The 18,127-nt window shown below is 47.6% G+C and overlaps 2 protein-coding genes across 3 annotated transcripts; both read right to left on the bottom strand.

Annotated features, from left to right (window-relative positions):
• Positions 1-734: 734 nt before the first annotated feature.
• On the bottom strand, positions 735-6,491 carry SAR1A (secretion associated Ras related GTPase 1A). Its single transcript, XM_080620266.1, has 7 exons — positions 6,362-6,491; positions 5,892-5,966; positions 4,540-4,659; positions 3,938-4,003; positions 3,261-3,364; positions 2,494-2,625; positions 735-1,780 (listed from the first exon to the last, which is right to left on the bottom strand). The coding sequence occupies exons 2-7, from the start codon at positions 5,947-5,949 to the stop codon at positions 1,664-1,666; spliced, it is 597 nt and encodes a 198-aa protein (XP_080476392.1). The 5' UTR covers positions 5,950-5,966; positions 6,362-6,491; the 3' UTR covers positions 735-1,663.
• A 61-nt stretch (positions 6,492-6,552) lies between these two features.
• On the bottom strand, positions 6,553-17,776 carry PPA1 (inorganic pyrophosphatase 1). Of its 2 annotated transcripts, none has more exons than XR_013957108.1 (11): positions 17,660-17,776; positions 17,455-17,519; positions 14,902-14,955; positions 14,326-14,445; positions 12,282-12,368; positions 11,850-11,976; positions 11,226-11,353; positions 9,607-9,692; positions 9,311-9,380; positions 6,821-7,107; positions 6,553-6,652 (listed from the first exon to the last, which is right to left on the bottom strand). XR_013957108.1 is itself a non-coding variant. In XM_080620265.1 (11 exons), the coding sequence occupies exons 1-11, from the start codon at positions 17,721-17,723 to the stop codon at positions 7,076-7,078; spliced, it is 873 nt and encodes a 290-aa protein (XP_080476391.1). In that variant the 5' UTR covers positions 17,724-17,776; the 3' UTR covers positions 6,958-7,075. The 2 variants fall into 2 exon arrangements, 1 of the variants encoding a protein (XP_080476391.1); XM_080620265.1 differs by lacking the exon at positions 6,553-6,652 and adding an exon at positions 8,148-8,187 and having other exon boundaries at positions 6,958-7,107.
• Between the last annotated feature and the right edge of the window lie 351 nt (positions 17,777-18,127).

Genomic DNA, 18,127 nt, shown 5'->3' on the forward strand with positions numbered 1-18,127 from the left:
AATGTTGGCACAACGCACCCCCTCGTCCGTAGGCTCAGTGCCTGGCGCTCCAGTTTCAGAGTGACGAAGCTTCTGCCCTGTGAGCTTGCTAGTCTACAACACGAAGGAGCACCAAAGCTTCGCCTTCTCTGCCAAAAGAGGTACCAGTACCTGCAGAATCCCTTCAAAGAGCTAAAATTCCAAGAACCCTGGGAGTAAATGGCACTGCAGGCCTCAGTGCGGGGCTATTACACCAAGAAGAAAGCCCCCGCTTGCTCCTGAAATCCACCAGCTTTGCCAGTTACCAGCCCCGAGGCCGGCAAGCCCTCTGCTCTGCCGCAGTTCCCCTCACCAGCAGCTCTCCTGCCTTCACATTTCCCCAAAGCAGCGCCTTGCCAGGTCCGTGCACACTCAATTTTTGTATGGGCTCTGCTCTGCCATGGTGTCGGACTATCCTGAAGCTGCTTCGCCTGCTAGGGCAGCATTTCAAGCAGTCGCTGCTGCTCTGGGGAGAAGTTAAGGGTGGCTTCAAGCCTGGGCCGAGTGTACAGATCCTGCCTTAGCAGGAGGGCTTGGTGACAGCGAGTTTGTTCTGCCCGTTTGCATTTTGTTTTCCCCTCACTGAAAGCAGCACCAGGCACGCATGCGCAGCCAATGCCAGGTTAGACTGAGGATTGCTACCCCTTCGGAGGAGAAAGATGTCTTTATTTAACTGAAAATGAGCGCTAGACAGTAATGAAACTTCAGACAAAAAGTCCGTTGAGTATAAAAGAAACCGCTTTAGTCTACATTAATAACCTCATGATATGCAAATGTCAAACACTTCCAAGCTACAACCACCAAAACAGCTTCAAGGTTCTTCCTGTGATGCCGCAGCGAGCATTCGACATCCTGGGCCGGGGGGGCCCAGCCTAGCTGCGGGGGGAGCCAGCAGCATGCTGGGCTTGAGCCCACCGTTCCATCGGGAGCCACAGCCGACGGCCACCTGCACACACTAAACCAGGTGTGATTGCAGGGGCTCCCCTCCACCTAAAACATATCTCTGTAAACTAAAGAAGCTCTGATTGCACGCGTCAGCCTCAACGGCAGCCTTGCTGTCGTCGGTCAGCGTGACACAGCACAGCCACCCTACAGCTTGGTTAAACCCAAATGCTATGTTTATTGAGGACTTCTAATATCGTGATACCTTGGTTCAGTAATTTGTGAAATACCTAAGTATCGTTAAATATGTTTTTAAAAAAACCCTAACCAGACTCTGGACTAAACAAGATGAATGTTCAACTAAAAAGTTAGAAGGGACGCTGTTTACATGAACACTTTCTTTAAAAAATATAATTGCTTTTTCTTCCTTTTTCTTAAGTCAATTAACCACAGTGGTGAGACGTGCTCTCTTTCTAAGCTGTTACAGTGCAACGTGCAGAGTTTGACTTCCCACGTCACATCAGCCCCGCTGTAACCAAACTGAAAGGGACGATGTGCACCCGCGTGCAGAACGGTGCTGCCTCCCCGTCACGTGGAAAAGAGTTGTGTCACCACTGTGCGACTGGGCAGCCGAAAACCAGGAGTCTCTTGGTCAATGCCAGTATGTGGTTGGAAAGCCTTCCGTGTTCTAAATAGAAAAGTCCATAGGAAGCTGTGAACAAGATCAGTCCAGAGGAGTAAAACTCTCGTGTCCGTCCAAGTATCAGTCAATGTACTGCGATAGCCAGCGGAAGCCCTCGCCGTAGCCTTGCCTCTTCAGCACACTGCACATAAACACTTCCATGGGGCGTGCATTCAGGTCTTTCAGTGGCACGTTTCCCTAAGGAAATCCAAAGGCAAGTCAGAACGTGCCCCTGCTGCCCTCAGGGAAGAGTCACTGCCCTCTATAGAAACCTCTGTCTAGGGAAACCTGTTTCTGCCCAGGGAATTTCCCCTCTCTGCTGCACCACAGCCCCTTTGCAAGAGGGACCCACCAGGCTTTCAAAGCCAGCAGTGTGGGAGCATGGGTGTTAGAAACACTGAAGCAAATGGGTTTTGAGGCACAGTGTGACGTACCTCTGATGCCTGGCAATGTGATACAAGAAGCAATCGTCACTGCATGCACAAGCTAGCACCAAGAGTACCAGTGTTTTACTTGCAGTGTTTTACTGCCACCACTACCAGTATTCCTAATTAATTCTAACTGTACTGTTTGTAAACACTGAAAAAGTGATCAGATGGGTGACGGGATGGAAATGCAGAGCAGTGAAGCCAGAAGAGCTAGACAACATGCTGACATACCAGCTTGACACTTAATCCCCTCATTGCTGCAGAGCTACTGTGTTTTGCACATCTGACAGTTTCAAAACTTGCCCAAGGGTAGTGGTGGTATTATTATTACTACTATTATTATTGTTAATTCATTTTGGGTTGACATTGTGGACAAATTCACAGTAACAGCTCAATTAGTTTCTGGGCTGAGCCTCATTCTGCAAGTTAACACACAAGCCCTCCCTTGCTTATGGACAATCTGGTACTGGGATCCCTCCCTACCTTTCCTGTGGTCTGTCCATAGAGCCCGAAGATCTCCCGCAGCTTCTCCTCACTGATGGCCTCCGGTCTGTCGATTTTGTTACCCAAGATAAGGATTGGCACATTGGATATTGTTTCATCTGTCATTAGCGCCTGTGTGCAAGATGGAAGGAAAGTTAAATAGAGGCAGACAAAACCCTCATTATTTGAAGAGAATATTTTTGTCTAAGCTCTGTGACCAGCAAGGGCTATTTTTCGGTGCTACAGTACTCCTGTAGAAGGGAGCTTCTCTGGAAAGGCTTCTCAGAAGCAGGTCCTATCTGAATCTGCCGGCTGTTTCAAAACTTCTTCAAAGGCTGCTCAAGAGCCTAGAGTGATCATAAAATCACAGAATGGTCAGGGTTGGAAGGGACCTTAAAACTCATCTACTTCCACCCCCACTTGCATAGGCAGGGACAACTTCCACTAGAACAAGTTGCTCAAAGTCCCACCCAACCTGGCCTTGAGGTCAACCCACAGTAAGGGCATACCAGCTTCTCCAGTTCTGTGAGAGGGTACTTATAAATACATTCTTATCTGGTCCCCGCATAAAGTCATGTGCAAGCTCCTGCAAGCACACACTTTGCACAGCACATCGCTAGTGTAAAAGCTGCACTGGAAGTGAAAATCCAAAGCATGAGACTCTCAAACTATGATGGGCACAAGTTTCAGCCCCCTCGCCCCCCAAATGTTACTTATAATTTAGCTATTCAGAAGTCTTGGAGAAGGAAAAAAGAAAGTATATTTACATTAAGTTCAACTTTGGATTCCATAAGACGTGAATGATCTGCACAGTCCACCAGGAAGACGATCCCATTGATGGCTGGCAAGTAGTTCTTCCAGACCCGGCGAGCTGGGACACAGAAGTGACAAACACTGGCCCGTGAGAACACTACCTGAAGCCAACGGGAAAACTACACCCAAATAGGAGCCACACTCTTTGTTGTGATTTCCTCAAGACAACAGAAGACCTCCTGGGTAAGGGTCTGGCTGAGGCTGCAGGACAGGCAGTTCAAAGAGCCAGTTACACTCTGCTTTTGTAAGCAAGCTTTGGCAGCCAAGGCTGCCTTTTCAGCCTTTAGGATGTCTGTCTTCCAGTACTTCTACGTATTTAAAAAAAAGGCAGAAAAACTTTGCTTAGAACTAAAAATACTTCAGTCATGAACTGGCAGCACTTTTTTCCAAAGTGCTAGACTTAAGCAGAACTATTGAACCACTGAGACAACTAGTATCCTAGAGCTGGGAGGCTGTTTCCATGTATTGCTCCACAAATAATTTCAGGAAATGAATAATTAGGTACTGTTAATTGCCATAACCTTTCAGTATCACTTTTTGGTAGATGTTTCTTAAGGTGGCTCAGGAACACTGTGTACATCAGGGGGCTTGAGCTCATTTGGTGCCTCCCACCCAGCAACTTCACTTTTACCTTGTTCATGTCCACCCAGATCAAAAGTCGTAAAGGTCATTCCAGCAATCGTCAGCTCCTCTGATGCTGAAAAGCACAAATACAGGCTGTGTTTCAGGAAAATGATGCAGCTATCACAGAGAGAATTTCCTGGGGACTTGTGTTAACATCACACACTCTCCTAGTATGAGATACCCTGCAGAATTCAGGAATTCCCCACACAGAATTCAGCCACTCTAATGGAGTAATTTCACAAAGTCATGAGCGGGAGAAAATAATTTCTCCCACTTCCCTACTTATGTACATGCTTACTAATCTGCAATTGTTATACCTTATTATACTTTTCCTTATAAACCCACTCCCCCCCTAGAGAGGCACATTATAATAGTTGAGCCATGCCAGTCCTCAGTTTCTCCGTTTTATACTTGACAGGAAAATGCAAATCCACTTCAGCCCAGGCAACCAACATGCAACTGCAACCTCACATGCAGGTTTAGGACTCTTAAAGTCTGTCCGCCCAGTGCAGAGCTATCACTGAGGCACCTTGCGACACTGTATCTCCATCACTAAAGAGGAAAACCCACACGACAAGGCAGGCGGGGCTCCGTTGCTGGCAGACTTACTGGGATGTAGTGTTGGGACATGTTGACCCAGCCTGTCGTCTTTGAGCATGTGCAGCAGAGTGGTTTTGCCTGCATTATCCAAGCCCAGGAACACCAGTTTTCCAGACTTCTTGTACAAACCTGGAAGGAAAACAAGCAAGAAACACTCCAGCTTGATGCTGTTTGCTTATGAACCCCTCTCTCAGGGCTATGCTGCCTCCTGTGCACATACAGGACTTCCAGCACGGGCACAGAACAGCAGGGAAAAAAACCCATATAGCTTAAACTGGCTTTTACCAGGGAAGCCCACGGTCATGTCTACAACAACAGATGTTTCCTAAGCTCATATTCCTAAGAGCAACAAATTCTTTCCTCAGATACCCCCTAACAGAAGAGTGTGCAGCAAAGTACTGCTTCTGTACAATGCTTATGGATGAGTATGTTGCCCCAAAGGAGTATTTAAAAGTGAAAATTAAATCACCTTGTAAAAGACAGCAGCAAGTTGTTGAAGAAACAGTGCAAAGTGTGAAACAACAGATCATTTTCTTCAGATAAACTTGTTTGGTGTTGGCTTTTTGTTCACTTCCCGGTGAACCAAATGCTGTGGCATCTGCCACAGCAAAGTTCCCTTAGGTTTCCAGCAGAACTTTCGCTCATCCCTCACTACCACTGTGAGGTGTTCTGGATAGACAGCACTCTATCCCTTGGCAAGGATCTCCAATGGAATTCACAACTCTGACATGAGGAGCTTCTCCATCACTTGCAGCCCAGGAAAGGGCTGCTTGTGCCACAGTGCAGCAGCCAGCCCAGCTGCGCAGGTCACCCTGGGTTGGGCAATGTTTTGGCCAGCACCTTCCCAAAGAGCCTTCAACCTGGATCAGCTGCATTAGTCAGTGGCCAGCAGCTCCCTGGGGCATGTCACTGAACTGGTAGCTTGGTGTAGGAAGTGATCATTTGAGAAGAAGCAAGCCAGAGAGTCACAGCAGCAGGGCAAGCTCGGGTGGAACTGGTGAGCTTGGATGCCAGGACGAGGAAGACAGGGTTCCCTGGCTAGGCAGCACATCTGCCCAGGGCAGGGCCCTGGGCTACACAGGGCCTTGGCATCAGCCCAGCTGCTCTCACATTTGTAAATGGCAAGAGAAGGATTGAGCAGGAGGCCAACACCTCCAGATATTCGGAAAGTTTCTTCCCCTAGTGTAAAATATCCTTTGCTGATTTGCAGCTTGTCAGATTTCATCCTAGCCAGAGTTATTGCACACATGCCTTAATCACCAGCTCTTAAGTGATGCCGGCAACTGTGAGAAGCCAAACTGACCTAAGAGCAGGCACCACAGCCCAAGCTGAGCTTTTTAACCCACATAATGTGGCATTACCTAGAAACTGCAGTACACTGCTGAAGCCGTTGTAGAGCCATTCGAAAATGAAAGACATCGCTGAAGATTACTCGCCTGCGGGGACAAAACCAGGGTTACAGGGTTCGGAAGCCGGCGGCGTGCCCCCGCCGTGGGATGCTGCCACTCCGGAGCAGGTCCCGCTCCCCTCCCTGACTCCCGAGTCCGAGCGCGGCCCGGCGGCAGGAGCGGTGACTAACACCCCCAACCCCCGCGCGGGCTTCCCTAACGCGGGCTCCCGGCGGCAGCAAGGACCGCGGCGGTGGTGTAGGGGCGGGGGGTAGGTGGAAGCGGCCCTGACGGCGGCCTCAAGGGCGGGCGGCGCGGCCTAGCCACCGCCCCGCCCCCGCCCTGCCTGCGTGTCACCCCCCGTCACCGCCCCGAGCCCTGCCCGGCCCCCACCGCCCCGCGGGGCCCCCCCCAGTGCCACAGGCCCCGCCGCCACCACTCACCGACGGCTGCTCCCGGGCCGCCGCGCCACCGACTCCCCTCCTCGGCAGCCGCCAGCTCCCCGCCGGAAATACGTCGCACCTCGTCCCCCGCCCACTTCCGGCCCGGCGGCTTCGCCGCGCTGGCTTCCCACGTCGGCCGTGCGTCTGACGCCACGCCACGCCGGCGCGGGGCCGCACCAGGAGGCAGGGGGGTCGAGGCCGCCCTCGAGCAGTAACGCCAAGCTGGGGAGGAGCCGGTTTCGAGACCGGCCCCCAGCCGTTCTCGCACCCCCTCCGGAGGAGGGTCAGGCCCTGCGAGGGACACGGTACTGCATTAGCCGGTAACTCCTCCCGTAATCCCCTCCCAAACACCCTCCCACGCTAACACCGAGGGGTGTGAGACTGTTACATGAAGGGAAAGGAAAGGGAGCTCCGCAGTGCTGTTTCAGTAGGTTTTATTTCTAGCATCCATACACGTACCAGGTGAGTGATCTTCAGTCAGGGTTTACAAAGCACACCGTGCAACCATGCACAAGCAGGGTGGTGTGGTTTTATAAATTAGGGCTTCTAGCCTCCACCAGACCTCAGTGCAGCAGACACGTCACTGCTAGATAACAGAATTCTAATCAGCAAAGATACAGGCAATGTCTCCTTGGTGTTGACACTGAAGCTATGGTTCGGTCTATTCCTGGATGTGGTGACTCTGTACTGGGAAGGACACAGCTGTCCCAGGCCTTAGTTTTTCTGGTAGTAGAACCACTTGTCAACTGTAAAGGTCAGAAAACACCAAACAAACCATGAGGGGGTTACTCCTTCAGTAGCTACCCACTTTTTAAGTAGTCAGACAGCACTGCATGTCACCTCCAGTGCTCCTGTCAACAACTCCACCACAGAGCAAACAGGTTCTTGTGTGACCCTGCAAAACAAACGTGTTTGTTTTCCTGAAGAAGCCACCCTCACTCAGGCTGCCACTGGGAGCACCCAGGCATGATTCAGTTCAGGTGAGCAGAGACAGCAAGCCAGAGCTAGCTTGGCTTCCCTCTGTCTCAACTGGCTTGGGGAGACAAAGTCATTTTGCCTCCAACTCCCCTGTCTGCACAGAAGACATCAATTTCTTCATAAGTTTATTGCCCATGGAAAGACTGCAAATGAAAGCCTAGCTCCTCTTTGTGCCACACAACTGTGGATTCTCAACACCATCGTTAGCTTGCCCTTGGGTCTTGTCCCTGCTACAATGTCTAGATTTCCCATGCAAGGAACCCACCGCAACCTTGCATGGAAGGAAAAGATGACAGCTGAGTGAGGATTCATCCCACAGCCATTGCATTCTTACAGAGTTGTGTAACTCTGCAACTGAAGTACTGAATATGCATCCAATTTCTGCCTCTGCTTTGTGTGGGTAGGGAGTACTTCCCTTCCTTGGCTCGCCTTCACTAAGGATACTGATGAAACCCATCTTGCAGAACCAACAAAACTGGTCTCCTGCTATCACTGCACTTCAGTCCTCTGCAGGGCTCTTTCAGGACAAGCTAACCTCTTCTGAAGCAAACTACTGCACCTCAGGTCTCTCTTACCACTCATTTACCCACCTTGTGTACCCAAACAAAGGAGTAAGGCAACAACAACAGATGTTATTCAGGAATTAAACTGCATTACTTATGCAAGTTAGGTCCAAGAAGGCCCTTTATTTCTCCTGGTGCTAGAGCCAAACCCAGCCATCAGCAAAGACCCTAATTTTCCTACTGATAATTCCTTTGAGGAAGTCACCAGTCAGTACTGGAATATAAATGTGGGTTTTGAGACTCACCTTCGGGTGGGATTGGGTTGGCAGCTTTAGACGGTGGTGCCTGAAACGAGAAGTGCGTTAGCAGACAGCAGCTGCTGACAGAGGTTGACCTTAAACCCAAAGCTCACAAGACATCATTTAGAACTTCACAAGTCTTTAATGAGCACCATTTAAGATCTAAGCAGCATGAGCTGGTCTGTGGCAGCCAGCTCTGGTCAGCTGTGAGGGAGTAAATGAGTTCACATGCAGCACGAGTCCTGTCATCTCCACATCCTCCTCATTCCATAGATGTCCTGCATGCCAGAGGTGCCCTGCTTTAAGCACAGGCTGCAGTGCCATCTGCTTTTCACTACAAGCAGTTACTGCTCCAGCATCAATACAGCTGCAGGCAGCCTGCTTTTTTTGAACCTACAATGTGATGGTGGAACAGAAGTACAAGAGACTCTCAGAAAACTTCTCTGAAGAGCTTTCACCTGCTACTTAGCAACCAAAGAGAGGCAACGGGCCCTGGATGGTGACACATCCTCCATGAGGGCTGCACTTTCAAAAACTTTAAAGTAATTTGGATACCACCAGAGAATACAAGCACTTTTCAAACCAATGCAATGGCTTCAAGAGTCTCGCCAAGGCTATGGAGAGACTCTGGCTTCCAGGCACATTTCCATACACTGAGGCAACACTTGCATTTTGATTCTTCTGTCCCAGTCCTCTAACCCCTCCGAAGTTACCAGTAGCACATCGCATGTGTAGGGAGATGCAGTTAAGCCCTGAAACTGGACATGAGTTCTACACTGGGAACTTTAAGCTTTTCATTCCAAAGAATGCAAGGGCCCTGGCTGCAAGGCTCTCAGGAATTAGTCTTCCTTTTGTCAAATGATGACCTGTACTGTGAAGCTCTTGGAAGGCCAAATATTTAAACCCTATCTGAACAGCTGGCAGCCAAGCTGAAGTTTAGCCCTTCATGCAAACTCGGGTTTGGATTCCATCTCCCAGACGACTTAAGGGCAAAGAGAAGCCTCTGGAGGAAAGTCTGGCTTGCTCCACATATATCCTATTCAATCAGAAACAGGTGCTGTTCTGAGCATACAATGCACTATTCACACAGACAGGACAGCTAACCACACAAATAGTATTGTTTTGCCCAATACTAACATTGGGGTTAGGATACTGAAATCTGTACTTACTGCATCCACAGTAGCTTTTGCACACTCTTGACTACAGCAGAAGGGACTGCTGGACACCGTCAGGTTTGTGCTAGAAGAGATAGGTCAGTTGTGAGAATGTGAAAGCCAAGTCTCTCTCCCAGGAGTATTCAATAATGGAATATTAAGAATCACTGTTACAGTTGCCAAGTTGAAGGGGGAGGTCTGCAGAGACAGCCAGCAGCTAACAGGAAGCATAGCACCACTCAGGAAAGGCAGCTTTGGTGTTATTTGTTTAGGGGAAAGGAACGTGCAAAGTACCACAAGCATTAACCTACCAGTTGATCTCCCCTCCGTCAGTTTTCTTTGCTATTAAAGCTTTCCAGTGTTCATGAGTACTTTTAATGACGTTCACAGCAAAATCCTAAAAGGTGAAGGTGAGAACAAACATCATGTTATGGGTAAGCACTAGACCATCTTCTCCAGACTATCAGTTACATGGAACAATGGGCCACTATTTATAAGCTGATTTTAGACAGTTTCTGACTCTAGAAAGGACTCTTAGCCCTGTTTCATTACTGCACCATTCAGGAACAACAGCAACCTCCCAGCATACAACAGCTGAAACAACAGAGATTTATAACATGAACTGTTTTACTTTCAAGATGGGAGGATATGCCAAGGTCACCTAGTGAGCTTGAGGCCAAAAGAAACTGAACACAGATATTCTAGTCTCAGGCCAGTGCTACATTATTAAAGCATCTCCACTCTGCTGTCCTCCCTCTCAGTTTGTCTCCAGCAGCTAGCTGATCCCAGCATACCTGTGAGCTTTCTTCCACTTCGGGTCAATCATTCAACTGCTGTGCAGACCAACAGGAAGCGACATGCACCTACTCTAGCTTTGCAACTATTTCACAATGAACCTGCTTTCAAGCATATCATGGCTTTTTCCCTTAGAAGAAAAAGTGCTATATGCTCAGGCATTAACCTGTCAGCTGAAGAAGGAAGTACACAAAATCCTTTGTTTGCATCAACACCAGTAATAAGTATCCTGGTTTGATACCATACAGAGCCAAGTAAAACACTGCATAAATGTGCAAGGTTATTTGTCCCTATTTTACAATTTGGCCTCGATTCTGGTTCCACCCATCCAGAGAGGCAGTGAGATGTCCCAGCCCACCCAAGCTACCGCTGTGCTAAAGCCTAAGGGGACAGGCCCACTCCTACATGACTTCCATTTCAGCCTTCCTTACCCTTTCCTTCCCAGGTGGGGCTTTGCAGGCCTTCGCCTTCTCTGCACCAACTCTGGAGCTCTAGCAGTTGAGTCACCTCACTAACACACTCAAAGCACAGCAGGACCAGCAGCAGGAAGTATGCAGAAGCAAGATTTCACCCACTCAGGAACCATAAGTTATCTGACCCAACCCAGAGAAGAGGCAGAGGTACAATGCTGCCACAGCAGAACCTTACTCAAAGGGTGTGAGGGAACATTTTATGCCTGAAGAAAGAGGCATTTTAACTTCTGTGCACTTCAACTTGCACCAGGCTGCAGTGGAACAAAACCAGTGAGCAAGGGAGGCAAAGGGTGATGTCAAGCACCCTTGCTCCAAAGCAGGAGCAAATAAACCTGGTGTTTTCCATCCTGGTTCTGACAAAGAGGCTCCCAGCCCTTAAAGTGATTTCACATCAATGTCATCTAAAAGAAACACTGATAATATCCAACAGCAGCAGGTTGATAACCCTATGCTTTTTCTCCTAGTATTCCTGCAAGCACTAGGCTGGAGATAAGCTGAACAGTAGGCTGGAAAAACAGCAGGAAGAATTAAGTCAACTATTAGTAGCCTCACAGAAACACATTCTCTCAGCAACTACTCATTCGTGTCCCCAGGCACCCTGAGCTCAGTTTGTGGACGGGGTGCCTTTGCACGTTCACAGTAACAAAGAAAGGCAATCCTACCTTGTCTTTAAATTCGCCATTAAAAGCAAACTGGTTTTCTGGCTTTCCGTCAGGTACTTTGTATCTTCTGAACCAGTCCACTGTAGCTTCTAAGTATCCAGGTTTCATTCTTCTGACATCACTGATATCTAGCCAGAAAGAAAAGGTTTGTTAGCCAGACCTAGTGACAGAAGTTACTTAGCTACTTGCCTGCTCTTCTGAGCTGCCTCTCTTTCAGCCCCTCCTCAAATAGCCTTTGCAACATTTCAGACAGGTTACAGTAAAGACACAAAGTGGGTATCTGCACAAGAAAGTTAGTGTTTCATATTCACAGTATATCCTGATTCCCAGGAGCATGGACTCATTTCAACAGCTTTGATTAGAGACTTACTGGACAATCCCCTTCCTTCCACTCAGAGGACAGGCTTTACAACCACTCTCTTCTTCAAGATGCCAAGCAGTGCAGGAGGCGGACAATTTGGGATAAACAGTAAGATGTTTTGATATAGGACTGACAACATCCTGTTCTGCTGTCCTTCCAGTATCACAAACAATACCATGGCATAGAAGGACCAAGCCCACATCCTGATTTGAAAGTTTCCTACAGGCTGTTAACTAAGCCTGCTCCTCTCGCCTGTTACTTACCATTATAGCTGTCTGCTTCAGGGTCTTCAACATTGATAGCAATTATCTTCCAGTCTGTCTCACCCTCATCAATCAGTGCCAGAGTGCCCAGTACCTTAACTTTGATAACTTCTCCTCGAGAGCAGACCTGAAAGGACAAAGACCTTATTGTCTGTATTGATGCATCCAAGGAATGCACAAAAGGAGACTGTGCGAGCTATGAGAGTTCAGCAAGCAGTACCAGGAAATTAGGTATCACTTATCAGCAGTTCATAATCCTTGGCTCACAAGGCTTGTGCTGTAAGACCTCATCAACAATTTCCAGAGACAGTGAAGGCAAAAATCACATTCTTAAGGTAGAGGAGGTAGGAATTGAATAATGTCTCCGGATAATTGACGTCAGAGACATTAATGACATGTTTCAAAAGACAGCTACCCTTTAGAATGCATTACCTTGCTTCCAATTTCACACACATCAATTGGATCGTTATCTCCACAGCAGCCAGTATTTTCATCTTTGTGACCTGGATCTTCCCAAGTCTGAAAAAAAAGAACCAACCAAACAAACCAGAAAAACCCTATGCAAATAAGAACTCTCCAGTTTCAAGAGGAAATAAAAAGCAGGTTTATTTCAGGCATGCAATTGCCTCCAAAATACAGGGGATGGCTCACTTCACACAAGCTTTCAGATCTAGTGGTTGGGCTACTATTTCACTTGTGCCTGCAAGAGCAGTTTGAATCCAAACTAAAAGGTCTTATCTTGCCAAAGTAAACTGCTCCCTCCTACTGACAAACCATTTTTCAACAACTTTCCAGACTTCCTCCTCCATTGCACAGCTACATAAAGGCAAAGTTCACATCTATAAAGAACATTCATTGATTTGGCTGCCTGCTTATTCCTCTCCCTATTCATGTCTTAACAGAAGTTTCCTGAACTCCAGATAGCAGTCCACCAGAGCCAGAAGACAGACAGGGTAGATTGTTTCCTTTTAATTAAACAATTAAAGACACGTTGTTACACTAGAGCAGTGACAGGAATGCAGAGTCCCATATGCTGGGCTACCCAGCGTCCTAGTGCATCTCACCTAAAGTGGCGAGCATAAGCCGAAAGACAGGACTCCAGAAGGCATGTGAGCTATGCCTCCAAAAATAATAGCTGCTTAAAACACACTTCTGATCAGGAGCAAAAGGACACTGTGCCTGCTTGCACCGTAAGGAGCATCTACTTCTAAGGCTATTGAGATATAAAAAGAAGCAATGCTTTTTCCAAATTCCTGCATGCCAGGACACAACTGAAGTAGTCAAGACCTTGTGATGCATCCAGAGCACTCAGGAAGATGTACTGAAATCTGGGTGGTGCTGAAGGACTCTTCAGAATCACCATCACACTTCTCTGCAAGGAAGTGTTAAGTTCAGTCACTTGTCCTTGGTGCGTACACAACTTTGAATCACTAACACATGAGTGAGTAAGGCTTCAAAAGCTGTAATTCTGTACAAAAAAAACTGGCTCCAGAATCCATCCAAGTAGGAAACAATTTAACTTTGAAATACCATCTTAACCCACTTGGAGGAAACACTTGACATGCACTGCTGTCAAGACTACAGCTACAAAATTCGGTGTGTTGCCCTGTGAACTGTCACTGAGAATTTATTTCTTCAAAGGAAACTCAAACCTTGGAGAACATCAGAGGCAAACAGCGTTGCTCAAAGGTCCTCTTTACCTAACAGTCACCAGCCAGTTAAGAGCATACATCCAGGTGTCACCATCTGTCGGTCCCACCTTACCAGCTGTTTCAGAGAAAGTATGTTTGTGCACAGTCTCAGGGCTTTCTAGTGCCTTTCCGCCACTCAGAACCAATACTGAGAACAGGGTATGCACCACCATCCAACAGGTCAATACATTAGTCTAGCTGTGTGTTTTAGATCCTGAACGATAAGAGGGGCAGAAATGGGAAAGATACAGTCTTCAGATCTTTGTGGCCCACATCCAAAGCCTAAACCAATCAGCTAATTCACTGCAAGAAGAATCTTCTGTGAAGATTAAACCTAAGGGCTGTACACTGAGATTCTATACCATTAGTTTAAAACTTTAGCTCTTTATGCTTCACCAAGCAGGAACTGAGGGCATTACATTGCTAGATGCTCAGTTCCTTGTGTAGTGACACCTTCCTTGATCCAAAGACAAGGACCTGCCAGCTACTGTCCAATCAAACAGTCAGGTGGCCAAGGAGAGGCGCAACAGCTGCTCATCCTCAAACAACTTGTTCACAGCATGAGCTACAAACTTAACTCTTGAGATTTCTACTTAAAAGTACCCCTGCTTTCTTAACAAGTTCTCTTCATTATCAAGACTATATATGCAGCTACAAATGCTGTGCTCCAGCTCAGACTCTCAGCCAACCTTTTGCTCATTAATGTAGTGGTAGTCAGAGACACACACAGTCATCCTCCCTCCTCCCAAGCAGAAAGGGTGAGGCACTGAGACAAATCATAGTACCTGTGGAATAGCACCATAGTTCCAGATATAACCTTTATGGGGAAACACGTTAGCTACGTAGCGCAGTTTTCCTTTCTTCACATCTTGCTTAATTGGGTTTAAAGGATCCTTTGTTGCAATCTGAAAGAAAAGTTACAGAAATCTTTTCACTCTGCTCTAAGAAAAACCAATAATTTAATTATATATTTTTTTAAATGAAGATGGCCACTATCTGACAAGCCAAGAGACCAGGAGCTGACCCTGAAGCCCACAGCAGATATTGAATAACTCCATTTCCTGTTGCATTGTCATCTCCTGGAATATAGTTTTCAGCAGACTTACAAACATCAGAAGCGCATGGGGTTGAGAGCCAGAAGATGCCGCTTTAATCAGAAGTCACAGAAGACTACTAAGTTACTGTAACTTCTGCAAGTCTCAGATTCCATACTAAACCTTCAGCATCAAGCAAGTATTTACACGAGAAGTTAGAAACACTCAGATTCACAAGGTGGAAGTAAAAAGGAGAGAATCAGCAAAGCCAAAGATTAACAGACTAGTCAGCTCAAGCACTTAAGCTAGGAACTGTAATGTAATTACCTCCATTTTAGCATTTGTCCATCGAGGTACTTCCACAATCATATTGAACACATTCTGAAGAAAGCAAAATCAGTGAATGGGAAGGAATCTCAAGACCACACTTTAAACTAGACATAAAATTTAATTAAAAATTTAAACTTAACATATAAGTAAGCATGACAGCCAGTTCACATGAAAACCACAGCTTTCCGCCCCAGTGCCAGTTTTGATACAGTTGGTAGGAGTAAGCCATCTAGTTAATAACATGGGTACCTATGTACTATTCTCACCAACTGAGAACATTACTCCCAAATATTCTAGTTTGTCTTGAAGCAGAGAAAGATGCATGAGCTCTCCCACTCCAAATTGACACTCCTATAAAAGCAGACCTTGTTAGCAGCATGGTGCAAGGATAAAGATGTAGGGTAGAAACAGAACCACATCTTGCAGTATCTAGTTTACAGGTGATACTTGATAACATCTACTGTTGACTTCAGCTGGGCTGAAAGGACTTTCAAGAGTTCAATGTCAGGCTCCTCCTGAAGAAAACAAGCTTTTCCATGCTTGAACCTTAGCATTTGCTGTTCGTAGAGATTACGGCTTTTAACAAAAAGTCAAACCTTGCTATCTAGCATTAGCAAGGTTTCTAAACCCCACGTTAAGCACTATTATTAGTCTTGCAAAGCCCCTCAAACCTGTATCATGCCATAATTAGATTGCTATTGTGCAACAAGTGCTGTTACATCACTGACTTTGCCCACACCTTTTCCTAACACAAGTTTATCACATCCCTTAATTGCAGAGGGTTACTGTTCATTTGCAATCTATATGTGAAAAGGTATATACTATTTTTATTTATAAGTAGCTCGAGGAAAGGAATGAGGTAATTGTAACTGGCTAGGCAGAGTGCTTATGGCCTTGCAGGCAACAAAAAATAACTTGGAGGTACATCTCTGCTAGGCTTGCGGCTTTCCCACAACTGATCTGACAAATGTGCCTTAGTCTAAGAGACCCAGTAAGTAGCCCAAGGTCATTCCTTTGCAATGTCAAGACACACAGGTACAGATGAGGTCAGCACATCTGAGCTCTAGACTGAAAAAAAAACCAACCCCACCCTGCAATCCTCTCAGTGTCTTAGAAGTCTAAGGATAAAGATCAAGGAGCCCAGACAGGGTAAAGCAACCTTCTGGTCCTAGCTCGGCTTCCTACCTTAGCTGGCAATGAACCTACTAATTAACAAGTTAAATCTCTGCAGAGAGTCACTTCAGCAACAGAAAGAGGTCTAATGTGATCAGCACTATTGTGTAACTTCAGGGACTGACCTTCAGTGATTCCTGCTTCTCTTAACGACTTGGCACCGAGATGCTGGCAAGCAGCACTAAGCAGGTGAAATGAACCCCAGTAGTGCAGTTTCCCTTGTTAAGTATTACCAGTTCATGGAAACCTTCCTCACCCCTATGCTCACTCCCCTGCTCTTTCCTCCTCTGTTCTGTGAGTGTCTGCAGAGTGTAGTGTTACCTGGATTTGCCTTGCCTGAGTTACCTTTCAGATACCTGCTTTTGAAAACTGCTTTCTCAGTCAGCCACTGAAACCGCTTCACCGCTGTCCTTGAATGATTACAACCTATCTTTTCCTTTCTGAGCAGGCAAAAGCCACATCAGGCTTTCCAAAGCATATTCTGATAATAACTGTACCTCAAAGCTCAACCAGGTACTTTTTAGAGGTTCATTTCTCAGTTCTGCATACTCTTTTCCTTTCCCATATCCACTCTATATCTCCAAATTACACCATGAACATTACAACAGTTCATTCACCCTGTTTCTCAAACCGCACAGCTTTTTAGTATGTGTTAAAAGGAGAAATGAGCTACAAAGGTAAGGAACAGAGGCAGAGAGCCCTAGTTCCCACTGACAAAGCAGTCAGTGAAAACTGAAACACAGCCGTTTCAGCTTCCTAGAGCTGGGGCACTTAGGCAGTGATTCAGAACAGCCTAATTTGCCTAACCACCAGCTGAGGGAAGGATGTAAAAGCCCTGCGACACTGCACTTTTTGCGAGGCAAGAGGTTCCCAGGAGCTGCTACAGCAAGAATTTAACATCCCTGCCTTCTGATCAGCAGCTGGTTATAAAGTGGCTTTACTGCAGTCAAAACCCAAGCCTGAAATATCATCCATGGGCGTGGATGTAGATATTTAGCTAAAGAGAAAACTGATTCTTTTAACCCAAAACCCTTTCATGTGGCCTCATGGGCAAATTCAAGACAACCACTCGTATCTCAGACACAAACATGAGAATGAGATCATCTGCTCTCTTCTCCTACATCGCTCTATCCGAAAGAAAGGTGAAGTCTTTGCAAGATCTGACGATGCTTCTGTTAGGTGCTCCTGCCAAGAAGCAGTGCAAGGGACCGGGAGTTTCTCTCAGGTATTCCAGGCTCGCAGGACCACTCTCCTAGCGGAGAACCGATACTCCAACGCTCACACCCACAGCTCCAGCGGTCTCTCTTGTCACTGCCCCCAAGCCGACGAGGCCACGCGAACTACTGAGTGCTTTTTTCGCCGACCCTCTCCCCTTACCTTGCCGGCATCCGCGTAGATGGGGATATCATGGAAGGGGGAGATGTAACACCCGGCGGCATCCTCTGCAAGGCAAAAGGGGGCGAGTCAGGCACGGCCTGAAGAGGACACCCCACATTGTGGAGGGGGCGCACTTCAGCCTCCCAAACCCCACACCGAAAGGACGAGGAGAAGGAAGTGGACGAGGAAGGCAGCGGGGACTCACTGAAGAAGAGCCGATACTCCAAGCTGTAAGGCGCGGCGCGCTCCTCCACGCTATACCCAGCCATGCTTGCCGCGCAACCCGCCGGTTACTGCACTGCGCAGACGCGCTGCGCCGCGCCCCCCGGGCTCAGGGGATGGCCACTGCGCATGCGCCAAGGTCGTTACACATGCTCCGCCCCGCGCGCCGCGGCTGCTCGCAGCAGTACGGGCAGCCCCGGTCGGTGTGGCGTGGCAGGGGAGGGGCGCGGCAGAGGAGGGGCGCGGAGTCGCGTGGCGAATGTGACAGAGGACGTCGCGATTCCCTGCCCGTGGCCTGGCAGGGCCCATGGTGCCAGGAAACTTGGCTGGTGGTCCCCCCTTCTACCCCCAGTCTGCAACAGTGGTGGTAGAGGAAGTGGAGGAGCAAAGGCAGGAATGTGGCATCTGCAGGATGTGTCTTTATTGCAGTGACTCACGGCCCATAGAATCA

Source organism: Psittacula echo (genome assembly GCF_963264785.1).
Source record: "Psittacula echo genome assembly, chromosome: 6".
NCBI lineage: Eukaryota > Metazoa > Chordata > Aves > Psittaciformes > Psittacidae > Psittacula > Psittacula echo.

What these genes read in the sequence shown, in the direction of transcription:
- SAR1A (XM_080620266.1), bottom strand. Translation starts at nt 5,949, where the DNA reads ATGTCTTTCATTTTCGAATGGCTCTACAACGGCTTCAGCAGTGTACTG. An exon ending in TGTCCCAACACTACATCCCA is followed by an intron (nt 4,004 to 4,539) that starts GTAAGTCTGCCA and finishes TGTGCTTTTCAG; the next exon opens with CATCAGAGGAGCTGACGATT. An exon ending in AATCCAAAGTTGAACTTAAT is followed by an intron (nt 2,626 to 3,260) that starts GTAAATATACTT and finishes TCTTGCACACAG; the next exon opens with GCGCTAATGACAGATGAAAC.
- PPA1 (XM_080620265.1), bottom strand. Translation starts at nt 17,723, where the DNA reads ATGGCTGGGTATAGCGTGGAGGAGCGCGCCGCGCCTTACAGCTTGGAG. An exon ending in GGAGTATCGGCTCTTCTTCA is followed by an intron (nt 17,520 to 17,659) that starts GTGAGTCCCCGC and finishes TTTGCCTTGCAG; the next exon opens with AGGATGCCGCCGGGTGTTAC. An exon ending in CAACCCAATCCCACCCGAAG is followed by an intron (nt 7,108 to 8,147) that starts GTGAGTCTCAAA and finishes TGACCTTTACAG; the next exon opens with TTGACAAGTGGTTCTACTAC.